The 13,681-nt window shown below is 42.5% G+C and overlaps 1 protein-coding gene and 1 long non-coding RNA gene across 4 annotated transcripts in view; one reads left to right on the top strand and one right to left on the bottom strand.

The window, feature by feature from the left end:
- LOC140392400 (uncharacterized) overlaps positions 1-8,797 on the top strand; it is a 167,348-nt gene extending 158,551 nt beyond the window's left edge. For both annotated transcript variants that reach the window (XR_011935332.1, XR_011935333.1), the window contains exon 3: positions 8,485-8,797. This is a non-coding gene — a long non-coding RNA (uncharacterized lncRNA). The remainder of the gene's footprint in view (positions 1-8,484) is intronic.
- Positions 1-13,370, bottom strand: part of jmjd1cb (jumonji domain containing 1Cb) — a 592,917-nt gene extending 579,547 nt beyond the window's left edge. The window contains exon 1 of one of the 2 annotated variants that reach the window (XM_072478811.1): positions 13,009-13,370. In XM_072478811.1, coding sequence (XP_072334912.1) covers positions 13,009-13,167 — 159 coding nt within the window. In that variant the 5' untranslated portion in view covers positions 13,168-13,370. The remainder of the gene's footprint in view (positions 1-13,008) is intronic. The other variant, XM_072478812.1, reaches the window with a different exon arrangement.
- Positions 13,371-13,681: the final 311 nt, after the last annotated feature.

Here is a 13,681-nt window from a genome sequence, read left to right as displayed (position 1 = left end):
ACAGGTCTGAACTAACGATCTGGAGACTTGAGTTCAAACTACACCACAGCAACAGAGGAATTTAAATTCAGTTAGTTTTTAAAAATTGGAATAGAAAACTCACCAGTAATATTGGCCATGATATGACCGGGTTATTGTAAAAACTCATCTGGATCGTTGCTGTTCTTCAGGGAAAGAATTCTGCCTGGTCTGGCCTATATATGATTTGTAACGCTCAGTCATGTGATTCACTCGTAACTGCCTTCCGAAATGCCTCACAAACCAGTCAGCTGTACAGGGATGGGCAATAAATGCTGGCCGTGACAGTGATGTCCATCTCCCACAAATGAATAATTAACTGACGTGGACTTGGGTATACTGGGCATGATTTCCAAGCTTGCAGGTTACATGAAACTCAAAACTGTAATAAGCAAGAACGTAGACAGAAAAAGGAACACCGGCATACCAGATTAAATTTATCACAAAAGTGTGAAGTGATGCGTTTGATAGCACGAATGAGAGGAGGCAATACAGAGAATAAAATGAGAAAACAAATTCTCACCAAGGAATTCTCTTCTCCAGAAAGCAGTACAGACTGGATCATGGAATTTATTCAAGCCAGAGATAGACAATTATTCGATTAAAAAAAGGGAGTGAAGGTTTGAGAGGTGGGGAGAGAGACAGCAAAGTGAAGCTGACACCACAAAGGAGGTCAGACAAATCCTTATTGAATGGCAGAGCAGGCTCCAAGGGATAAATGGCTTTCTCAGACTACGAAATGGTACGTTTCTCGGTTTCTTTCAATAATTTTAGAGATGGTGCAGGAACAGAGAGACCGGAGGCCTATGTATGCAAATTTTGAAGGTACGGCAAAAATTGAGACGGTTATTATGAAAGTACATGCAATTCTTAGCTTCTTTAATAGAGGCAAACAGCATAGAGTGCTTACTGATGCTTAGTTTGGGTTTCAATAGGGTCACTCGACTCCAAACCATAATACAGCCTTGGTCCAAACATGGACAAAGGAGCTCAATCACAGATGTGAGGTAGCAGTTTCTGTCCCTGACATCAAGGCCACGTTTGGCTGAGCGTGGCATCAAGGTACCCGAGCAAAATTGAAGTCAATGTGAATCAGGGTGAAAACCTTTCCATTGGTTGGAGTCATATCTAGCACACAGGAAGCTCAGCATCTCAGCCCCAGGTCATTGTTGCAAGAGTTTCTCAGAGTCATGTCCTCGGCCCAACCACTTTCAACTGCTTCGTTAAGGACCTTCCCTCCATCATAAGGACAGAGGTGGAGATGTCTACCAATAATTGCTCAGTGTTCAGTAACTTCACATCGCCTCAGATCGCATGCAAAATCCTGGATAACATTCAGGTTTGAACGGCTACGCGGCAAGTAACATGCGCATGACACAAGTGCTAGGCAATGATCAGTAGACTGGGACTGTACTCGTTGGAATTTAGAAGGATGCCCGGGGGGGGAGAATCGATCGAATAGAAGCATATAAAATTATGAAGAGAATGGATAGGATAGAATCGGGAAGGTTGTTTCCACTGACGGGTGAAAGCAGAACTAGGGGGCATAGCCTCAAAATAAGGGGAAGTAGATTTAGGACTGAGCTTAGGAGGAACTTCTTAACCCAAAGGGTTGTGAATCTATGGAATTCCCTGCCCAATGAAGCAGTTGAGGCTCCTTCATTAAATATTTTCAAGATAAAGATAGACAGTTTTTTGAAGAATAAAGGGTTATGTTATTCGGGCGGGAAAGTGGAGCTGAGTCCACAAAAGATCAGCCATGATCCCATTGAATGGTGGAGCAGGCTTGAAAGGCCGGGTGGTCTACTTCTGCTCCGAGTTCTTATCATCTCCAATAAAGGAAAGTTTAAACACCTTCTCTTGACATTACATCGCTGAAACCTATGCCATCAGCATACTGGGGATTATCATTGATCAGAAACTCACCTCCTGACTCCCCATAACCCGTCCACCATCTTACCTGTCCACCACCTCAAGGCACAAGTCAGGACTGTTATGGAACACATTCTAATTGACTGGATGAGTACACTTCCAACAACACTCATCCAGGACAAAGCAGCCACTCTCCCCCTTAAAGTTGCCTGCCTCGCCACCAACAACATTGTGTACCAATTAAAAGATGCAACGCTGCAAATCGCCACGGTTCCTTCAACAGCACCTCCCAGACCGTCATCTCTACCACCTAGGAGGACAAGAGGAACACTGCCATTTGTGTTTTCCCCTCCAAGCATCATACTGTTCGAATTTGGAACTAAAGCAATGTTCCTTGACCATCGCCGGGTTCAAAATCCTGGAACACTCTCCTCATAAGCAATGTGGGTGTGCCTATACCATATGGATTGTAGAGATTCAAGAAGGTTGCTGTAAAGTCTCAGGCAAGCAACCACTCAGAAGCGACGACTGTAGAAAAGTTACAATTTATTCTCCTTACTATTTACACGTCCTATTCCCCAAAGGGTCTCCCGCGCCCCATCCCACACCCAGGCCGGGGTCTTTGTGTTCCAGCAGTCCTAGGAAAAAGGGGGGGGGGGGGGGGGGGAGCCCCCCCCCCCCCCCCCCCCCCCCCCAATCTGTCTAAATCATACACAGGGGAGGCCACAGGGACTCTGAGGTTGCCGATCCGTTGGCCTGCTGAAGGGTTATAACAGTTATGCATCACCACCTTGAGGGGGGCCTGTTTAGCTCAGTTGGCTAAACTGCTGGTTCGTGATGCAGAATAAGGTCAGCAGTGCGGGTTCAATTCCTGTACCAGCTGAGGTTATTCATGAAGGCCCGCCTTCTCAACCTTGCCCCTCGCCTGAAGTAGGGTGATCCTCAGGTTAAATCCCTCAAAGGGGAAAGCAGTCTATGGTCATCTGGGACTATGGCAACTTTACCTTAATTTACAAATGTCCAAATAATTTTCAATATATTCCCAGATTAAATGTGGTGCATTTAAGTATTTGGAATTATTTTGTTCTATTTTAAACAAATCTGAAACTTCCCACTGAGCAATAAGTAAACTTAATTTCAAATATTTAAAATAATCCAATCTAGATCACCAGGTGAAGTTGTTGACTTATTGTGGCACACTCGCTTGAAAATCAGAAGTTCACAAAATTTTATTTCAGCGACTCATTTGACAAATCCAAAATCTTGCATGTGGGCTTCGGCTGCTTCATTGTCTGAGGCGATGCGAAGGTCCTGAACACTGAGCAATTATCGGTAAACATCTCCACTTCTGTCCTAATAGTATTGATGGAGATGCCATCTTTCTGCTGAGACATTGTATCTCAAGGTCTCTTCAACTCTCTCAGTTGGGTGTAAAAGGTCCAATGGCACTTCTCAAAGACGAGGGAGGGTATTGTCCGGGACATCACCACTTCCAAACACCAATCAAACAGATTACCTGCTCATTAATCTCCACTTTTTGTGGGGCTTTGCTGTGTGCAAATTGACTGCTGAGCTTCCCTACGTTACAGCTGTGGCTACATTTCAGAAATACCGCGAAGCACAATGGGATGTCTGAAAACAGGAAAGACATATTAAATTCCTTCTTTTAAGTCTACAATTTCCAAGTCTGGGCCACCATGTTAGCTTAATATGCCTGGTAGCACAGAACTATCCCAGATTTTAAGAGATAATACTTTCTTTTTTGTCTCACAGGATTCAAATTTCAGGCTCCTGAAGAATTTATTTTACCTGCTAAAGCATGCAATGATACACCACTCTGCACTGAACACAAATACAATCCAGCTGTTTTCACTTAACCAAGACTTTCCAGTATTGAAGTACAATCAGTGGGTGCAGACATGAAGTCTGGGGATCTGGTGAATTTCTAGAATCAATCTAACCTTGTCTTGGTTTTGTGCAGAACACTTAAAAGGAACAGTATCGCAGTTGTAATTCAACAACTAGCAAAAAATGAAAGCAGCAAGGTTTATATATATTCTCTTCCCTCAGAGAAACTTACTTTTATTTACAAATTTGATATGCACCAAATCAAACTGACAAATTTAAATAATTGTGAGTGCTTTTGAATGCTTCAGAAGCAAGAACTTTTCTTCAGTTCTCGCTTCAAAGTCATGCTTTTTTGGTCTATTAATGGAAGAGAAATTCAGAGAATCCCTACAGTGCAGAAGGAGGCCATTCGTCACATTGATTCTGCAATAACTAACTCAAGTTAGTTAGCACCCGAACTAGGCCCAATTCCCCACCCTATACCTGTAACACCACCTTGGGGCAATTTAGCATGGCCAATCTATCTAACCCGCACATCTTTGGACTGTGGGAGGAAACCAGAGCACCCAGGGGAAACCCACACAGACACGGGGAGAAAGTGCAAACTCCACAAGATAGTCACGCGAGGTGGGAATCAAACTCAAGTCCCTGGCACTGTGAGGCAGCAGTAATGCCACTGTGCCACCGTGCCAAACTATGACAGAACTGTCAGAAGGTTGCTTTCCCCACAATAAAGACTAGCTTGCCAGTTCACAAATAAAAAGAAAGCAACTGTAAAATTTCTGTTACCTGGCACTCAACCAACCCAAATTCTCTCTTAACCGGAATTCTAGGGTCGGGTTGGTTGGGTCTGTCTGTTTTTTGATTGGAGATGTCAAACTCACCAGTAATTGCCAACGGTCCTGTTCTTACTCCAGTTTCAGCCCACCACTGCTCTGCATTTTCCCTTGGCACCGCTTAGTCGATTCATGAGACGTCAATACCAATATGATCATCCTGGAAGCTCTCTCACTGAATGAAAATGGGGGACTGATAAACTAGCAGCTCCCATTGCCAGGGCATGCCGGATAACAAAGATTATCCTTTGATGGAATAAGTACTTAACTGTGTAATATTGGTCTTAGTGTGAAGCACCATGGTGAGAATACCATCCACGTCATGTACATACAGGTGGCACTTTAGAAGATGGCACTTTAGAAGGAAGTGCAAAACAGAAAGGTGATTCATAGTCATGAAAATCTATTTTCCTCACTTCTGACAAAGCAGCATGATAATACTCGGTGCACCACTTTCAGATTACTTTAAGAAAGCCCCAATAGGATATTCTTCCCATTAATGAAGCACAAATTCTTAGAACCTTAGAACCAAAGATGTGCAGGTTAGGTGGATTGGCTGTGATAAATTGCCCTTAGTGTCCAAAACTGCCCTTAGTGTTGGGTGAGGTTACTGGGATAGGGTGGAGGTGTTGACCTTGGGTAGGGTGCTCTTTCCAAGAGCTGGTGCAGTCTCGATGGGCCGAATGGCCTCCTTCTGCACTGTAAATTCTATGATAATCTACGAAACCTCCGATTTGAGACAGATGCAAACCAGAGTAGGTGCTGGGTACTTTTACAGAGTAGGTGCTTTTACAATTAGTAACATGGATAAATGCACCAATGTTGAAGTTGCAATCTCTTATTGGTCAAGTGAGTAGATAGAGAAAAGGACACTGTTGCTCATCAGTTAACCAAATAAATGGGCAGATGATGAATGAAATAATGTTAAAAAATGATTGATTGACTGGTTATCATCTTGTTACATAAAAATGAACAGAACGTGCTGAAGGGACTGAGAATTGTCAATGTCCAGCTGTAAATTGACAACTAACAAAATGGTAGATTGTTTCTTAGAAATGTTAGATTTTTCCAGGCCAACTGAATATTAATTTCAATACAAGAGTAATTATATGGAGTAACTTTTTATGCTTTGTTAAATACAAAACCTACACATGTGCAGTCGCTATAAAAAGCCTGATAAATTTTTTTAATGCCTTTAAGACTCAAATTTATTAAATTGATTTCCTTTAACATGTAGAATTAACAGCAAGGTATTTCTCTTCTGATCTACAGAAAAAGCATTATATAAACATAGAAAACTGACAGTCACATTCCCAGTCACTCAAAGATGAACTCAGTAGTTCGGTAAAATGGCTAGCAAAATCCTAGATTTGAATTCTTGTGCGTGCAAAGTTTGCTGATTTAAGATAAAGTGGAACTCAAGGTGACAGAACTGGTCTCAGTGTTCTTGGGCAAGAAATAGAACAATGAGAGCATACAAGTGTGCACAAGAGCAAGCGAGAATGAGTAATATGTGCAAATGCAATAGAAGGAAAGAGACCAAAAGTCCAAGACAGGTCAATTCACCAGAACAAACGACTCACCGGAGAACTGGCAAACAGGAAATCATTTAAATGAGCATGAATGAAACAGCATGAGAAACAGAGAAGAATACGAAAGACAGAGAAAGTTGGAATGAAAGATAAACCACAGAGAAGTCAGGAAAAATGACGATGAAAAAAGGGCAGAGAAAGGATTGAAGAGAGATGATAAGAGAAAGACTGGATTGGAGATGGCAGCAGGGAAAATTGAAGGGTAGAATGTGCACAGAAAAGCAAGTGGGACAAGATGAATGAGAGAGCATGGAGTGAAGAAAGAGGGAAAAGACGAAGATGGAGGGATACATACGATGGGACAAGCAGAGAAAGGTAGCTAGAAAAAGAGAGCGAGATGAAGCTGGAAAGGTTAGAAAAAGGAGAAAGTGAAGATTTTTTTTTAAATGAAACGACAAAGACAGAAAGAATGACAAAAAGACAAGTGAGAGAAAACAAAAAGTACAAAACCAGACAGTCCGATACATAAAGTGACATAAAAACAAAAAGGGAGAGCAGAGAAAAAAAAGCAAAGTGTCAACAGAAAAGAATAGTGGAAAGGAAAGAAAAACAAACATTCCTATTATTGATCACTGCTTTTTTACTGCAAAATTCACATACGGTTATAGAAACAAATAGAATCATTACAGCATGTTATATTATGTTATGTGTTACAGTTATGTCTGGATCAAGTTCAGATGTTGCACACAACATACCAGGTAACCTTTACAATTTTGGCCATATGGACAAAGTACTGGAGAGATTCATGTGCCCATAAAACTGCACCTAACCGGACACTCTGCCATCAACACAGAAGGCAGAAAAATGCAGAGAGACATAGATGGCGATGCGGAGGAAAGAAAGGGATGCCTTTCAGCGCATTTCCAACTTCAGTTTCCACACCTGTACAAGGTTTCTTTAGGTGGTTCAACACCAAGAGAGGGTCCAGCTGCAACTATCCTTCCTCAGTTAGAGGAAGTTAAAGGGCAAATTTTCGCAATTGTCAGATACTATATGGAAACGTGAAGTATTCATTTTTTCTAAATTACAGCACTGTTAAGCTACTGTATAATACACATACTTCAAAACACTGCATCATCCCAAACCGTAATTTCTGCAGTCACACAATTTCAAATGAACTCGAAGAACTTGTTCATTAAATGCATGAAATATCTGTCAAATGTATTCAAAGTCTTGCATCAGGTGTGCACTTGTCACTTCTGGCTGTCCCATTAGGATGTAACATTTTGAATTCTTTCTCATGTTGGTACAGGTGGGTTTCCGTCCACACCTAGCGATGTTATTTGTTTTATGGCAGAAAGGTAGCTCAGTGGTTAGCACTCTAGCTTCACAGCACCAAGGTCTCTGGTTTGATTCCCGGTTTGGGTCACTGTCTGTGCAGAGTTTGCACCTTCTCCCTCTGTCTGCGTGGGTTTCCTTCAGGTGCTCCGAAAGACATGCTTGTTGGGTGAATTGGACATTCTGAATTCTCCCTCCGTGTACCCAGACTGGCGCCGGAATGAGGCAACTGGGGGCTTTTCACAGAAACTTCATTGCAGTATCAATGTAAACCTACTTGTGACAATAAAGATTATTATAGCTTTTGAGCCATCCTCTTGTTGCTCAGTACTATGTCTCCAAATTCTTTCTCACAGTTACCTCGGCAAAGTTTGATTTTAATTTCAGATTTTCAAATTTGAGAAAGCCACCCCCATTTTCTGCCTGCATGCTCTTAAACCCTCAGATTCTGTCCTATCCTTGCTCCAATTCTGAGCCAAGTTGTTGTCTTTTCTCTCCTGCAAACACATAATCATAGAATCCCTACAGTGCAGAAGGAAGTCATTCAGTCCGAATCTCCACCAGCCCTTGGAAAGATCACCGTATCTCTGCCCTCATCCCCACCATATCCCCATAACCAAGTTACCCCATCTCACGTTTTGGGCACTAAGGGCTAATCTAGCATGGCCAATCCACCTAAACTGCACATCTTTGGACTGTGGGAGAAAACCAGAGCACCCAAAGGAAACCGACGCAGAAATGGGGAGAAAATGCGAACTCCTCACAGACAGTCACCCAAGGCTGGAATTCAACCCAGTCCCTGCGCTGTGAGGTAGCAGTATGAATATTACAAGTTTGTATTTTCCTTCTGCTAACAATTCTGATACAATTCTTCTCTGAAAGCCCATATGAACAGTGTCCTTCGACACTTCTCTCTAAACCATGCTTGTGACCTTGTAAAACAATTCACCAAACATTAATCATATATGACCTACATCTCAAACCCATGCTGACTCTCTGCTAAACAATGGAATGACAATTGCATTTTTTTCAATCCACAGGTCAATTCTTCAAACCAGACAACTTTCAACAATTAGGATCAACATATCTGCAATGAACAGCCTGAGGTGAAAATTGTCAGGTCCTGGAGACTGATCTGAGAGATTCTGGTCAAACAGAAAGAATCTGTTTTATAATTAAATCGGAAAAGCGGAACACCACAAGAATCATGATCACTGCCACGTCTACATTGGCAACCATGTGATCCGGAGCCATTTAAGAGCACGACACAATTATCTTTTTCATTTTTATAAATTTAATATTTGTAAGCGCACTATAGACCAGAAAGAAATGCAAATAAAAACTTACCAAAGTCATCAGCTGTCTGACATACCTACTTTTCAGAATTCACTCAAAACGAACATGTTCAGAAGATTGTATAATGCAACTTATTTCTTCAGGTGCATACACACGCAGCTGAATTAGCAACTGACAGAAACAGCTTCTAATTTCAGTCAGAGCGCTTATCCTAGCACAAAATAACCTCAGATTTTTCACATTTATTGCAATGAACGTTAAAGCATTCCCTTGTAAAGTGCCATCTCTATTTGGATTTTGTGAATTCTCACCAACTGAAATTTTGACAGAATTTCAGATGTTCTTGCAAACTGATGCTTAACCACCACCACAAACGGGAAGACCAGGTGCTGATGCACACTTTTACACTACAATACGAGCACAATTCAAAATTTGAAATTCTTACAATAAATAGACCACTCATGAAGCATTTGATTCTTTTCTTTAATGTTATTGAATGCAGCTCACATTACATGTAGGCCATTGGGCCCCAACTCGTTTGTGCTAGTGTTTATACTTCACACGTCTCCTCTCGTTCCATCTGCCTCATCTCTCAAACTCATTTTTGAAATTCCCTTTCCCTACATGTCATACTAATCAATTTTCCTTTTAAAAGAATCCAAGTTATTTGCTTAACCAATTCCTGTGATAGCAAGTTCCACGTTCTTATCTTTTGAGTAAAGGAATTACTCCTCCTCTCCCTATTGGACATTTTAATAACAATCGTATATTTAAAGCCCCTGCTTTTTAAATTCACGCACATCCTCTTCTCATTTGCCAATCCAACCCACTTTAAATTTTGAAGACCTTGATCAGGTCTCCTCTTAAAAAAAAATTGTTCAATCGTTCCCAAAAGCACGTATCTCAGTTGTATCTTCTTTTTTAAAAAATTTAGAGTACCCAACTATTTTTTTTCCAATTAAGGGGCAATTTAGCGTGGCCAATCCACCTACTGCACATCTTTGGGTTGTGGGGACATGCAGACACGGAGAGAATGTGCAAACTCCAGACAAACAGTGAACAGGAGCTGGGATCAAATCCATAAGACATAGGAGCAGAATTGGCCCACTAGGCCCATCAATTCTGCTCCGTCATTCAATCTTGGCTAATATTTTTCTCATCCCCCATTCTCTTGCCTTTCCCCCCCATAACCCCTGATCCCCTTCTCAATCAAGAATCTATCTATCTCTGTCTTAAAGACACTCAGTGATTTAGCCTCCACAGCCTTCTGCGGCAAAGTGTTCCACAGATTCACCACCCTCTGGCTGAGGAAATGCCTCCTCATCTCTGTTTTCAAGGATCATCCCTTTCGTCTGAGATTGTGTCCTCTGGTTCCAGTTTTTCCTACAAGTGGAAACATCCTCTCCACATCCACACTATCCAGGCCTCGCAATAAGTATTCTGTAAGTTTCAATAAGATCCCACCTCATCCTTCTAAACTCCACGAGTACAGACCCAGAGTCCTCAACCATTCCTCCTACGACAAGCCCTTCATTCCACGGATCATTCTTGTGTACCTCCTCTGGACCCTTTCCGAGGCTAGCACATCCTTCCTTAGATATGGGTCCTCGGCACCATGAGGCAGCAGTGCTAACCACTGCACCACTGTGCCAGTTGTATCATCTTTGAGTGTCTTTTTCTTTACAATTTGTACAGTGTTTTTCCGGTATGGACACCAGGATTGTACACGGTACCCCTCGTGTGGGCAAACCAGAGTCCTATACAAATTTAACAGAATCTCAACACTTCTGAATTCTATACAAATACATCTGCACTTTGCTTGCACATGAATTTTAATACTGATTTCAATTATTAGTCCATCTCTATTCTGAGACTGCTTCGCTTTTTACTCCACTCAGTTTCTTATTCTAAAGATATTGGTGATGGTTCTATTTTTTTCCACTAAAGTCAATCATCTCACACTTAAGTGAAAAAGTTAATTTGCCACTTAACTATCCCATCTTAAATTTGATTATCTTTTTGTCTCATCATAGAAACCCTACAGTGCAGAAGGAGACCATCTGGCCCATCGGGTCTACACCGACCCTCTGAAAGAGCACCCTAACTAGGCCCACTCCCCCAACCTATCCCTGTAACCCCATAACCCGACCTAACCTTTGGACACAACGTGCAATTTAGCATGACCAATCCACTTAATCTGCACTTCTTTGGACTGTGGGAGGAAAGAGGGAGAACTTACAAACTCCACACAGACAGACATCCAAGGCCGGAATTGAACCGGGGTCCCTGGCACTGTGAGGCAGCAGTGCTACAACTGTGTCACTGTGCATTTTTTCTGTAAGAAATCTTACAACACCAGGCTAAAGACCAACGGGTTTGTTTCAAATCACTAGCTTTCGGAGCACTGCTCCTTCCTCAGGTGAATGGAGCAGTGCTCCGAAAGCTAGTGATTTGAAACAAACCTGTTGGACTTTAACCTGGTGCTGTAAGACTTCTTACTGTGCTCACCCCAGTCCAACGCCGGCATCTCCACATCATATTTTCTGTGATAGCTATGCTCCCACATTTTGGTATCATTGGCAGATTTTGATATTAACCCAGTTATTTATTCCTACATCTAAATATAAATTATGAACAATCGTCCAAGCACAGAAATTTGAGGGAGACCTGTTTTCATCTTTGTTCAATCTGAATTTATCCCACCCATTTTTTAACCAATTTGCTATCTATTCAGCTATTTGTCCCTGACTTTATGTCACAACCCTACCTTGTGGTAACTTCCAAAAAGACTTTCTGAAAATCCAAATACATGACATTTACTATATTACCCTTTGTCTGCTCTTTCCATTACCTTGTCAACCTTTTGGAGCCCACACTGACTATATTTTTTACTATAAAGACTTGGTTTTCCTTTTTCATTTCAGTCACCCAATTAGAGAGAACTGTACCTATCAGAACAATAGTTCATCAGTAATTATGTATATAATATCAACAGTTTATGACAAGGAAAAATAACAATGGTATTTTCCATACTGTCCATATTTTTAGAGACTTGTGAATACTTGAAAACTGTAATGTAGTGTCAAGCAGGTCTATTGTACGTTGAAGTTTAAATTGTTGACACCAAGAACTATGGACATGTATGCTACTTTTGAAAAATTACTTATAAATAGAACATTTTGTCTTGATTTAAACGTGTAGTGTAATGTGTTACCAAATTTGATTGTGGTCCCATGAAACTGTTATTTTGGATACATTGGTCATTTTTCTCCCACATTTTGACAACATTTGTTGAACAAAATATGGAGATTTGCGTTTTTTCTGCAGAATCTTGGAAAATATGGCTTCTGAATTATTTACCAGACAAAAAAAAAACTAGCATCTGGATGCTTCCCTGCAGCCATGAATATTTTGTGGAGGAGTGGGGGTGGGGGAGCAGTCATGTGTACACCAAACCAGCAGCAACATAATCACCAGAAGGAGCAGTCCTCGAAATAGCTCCAGGACAAATGCCATGTTATTTATTCTCAGATAACACCACTGTCGCGATGCCAAACATATGCAAGCATGAGTATTACAAAACACCAGGATCATGCCACGCTCGCAGTGTAATTACTACATGTACTTCTAACCTGACAGCATTTGTTCTCAATCTCTTGAGGACCACAACATAACAAATGAGTACTCCTGCATTTAAATAACCTCAGTTTCTTCCAGTAACTAGGGGTGGGGGATACAATGCCACAGTCTGATTTAACGCAACGATTTAATTTTAATTGCAAATAATAAGAGTAAATCACTGTTCATTCCAAACCAGGACTTGGCACTTAACAAAAACACATAGACAGGAAACTAAGTGTTTGGAGAGAATCTCAAGGCAGCTGCAAAGCTGTGAGGTCCACAATACACACATAGACGTAGGCTGACAGGCACAGATACAGACACACAGACAGACGAACACATACACACAGACCCCCATACATCAGGCAGACAGACGAAAACACAGGCACACGCATGGACACAAAGACAGAGACCCACCCCCACAGACAGGCAGGCAGAGATCCCCACAGACTCGAGCAGATAAGACAGGCAGACAAACATAAACATGAAGAGAAAGAAATACAGGCATAATCACAGACTGACCCAGACAGCCAGAGAGAGGCACACGGACAAATGTACAGGCAGTTGCAGACAGGCAGAGAGCGGCTGCGGGTCGGGGGGGGGGGGGGGGGGGGGGAGCGGGACAATGGTGGGACTCGGACACTCACCGACAACTCTCTGTTGGAGGACTCTCTGTAGGAGACGGCTCTGATCACCCCGGCTCGCCATTGCCATTCATGGATTCTCGACACGTCCAGATCCCAGCCGCTGTCACCCACACACATAAACCGTTTACCGACCAGCTCCATCCGAGGACCCGGCGCCATCGCCTCCACACACACACTCTTCACTCCCCCCCCCCCCCTCCCACCCAGCTTCAACCTCACCAAACTGGGGAAAAAACCTCACCGAACTGACATGGTGGGAGGGAAGAGCTGAATCCAGCTGAGGAGGTTTTATTCAGCCAGAAAGCCGCTGACCGGCTCCGTGCAGACGCCGCTCGAGCTCCAGCCGCCACAACCACACACAGCCCGTATCCCTCCGCCAACAGCCTGCGAAACCGCCACTCGCTCCGTCCGCCAGCCCCCACGCGCTTCCCCCACCACAGCAAATAGTTCCCCTGCAGCAGCAGCAACAACTCAACATTCCCCACCAGTGACCCTTCCCCCCCCCAATGCACATCTGCAGCCATGTGTGGGTGAGTGCTGTCATCTCAATTCAGGACACCCAACCCATGACAATTATCCTCTGACAATAATCTGAGGCATAATCCATTCAGAACATATGGAGAACATTAACCAGATGGTTAATATCACAGACACGTACTTTAACAGTACGTGT

The sequence above is a fragment of the Scyliorhinus torazame genome, chromosome 16, assembly GCF_047496885.1.
Source record: "Scyliorhinus torazame isolate Kashiwa2021f chromosome 16, sScyTor2.1, whole genome shotgun sequence".
In the NCBI taxonomy this organism is placed as follows: Eukaryota; Metazoa; Chordata; class Chondrichthyes; order Carcharhiniformes; family Scyliorhinidae; genus Scyliorhinus; species Scyliorhinus torazame.
The sequence above is the reverse complement of the archived record's forward strand: the minus strand, read 5'-3'. Positions and strand labels throughout refer to the sequence as shown.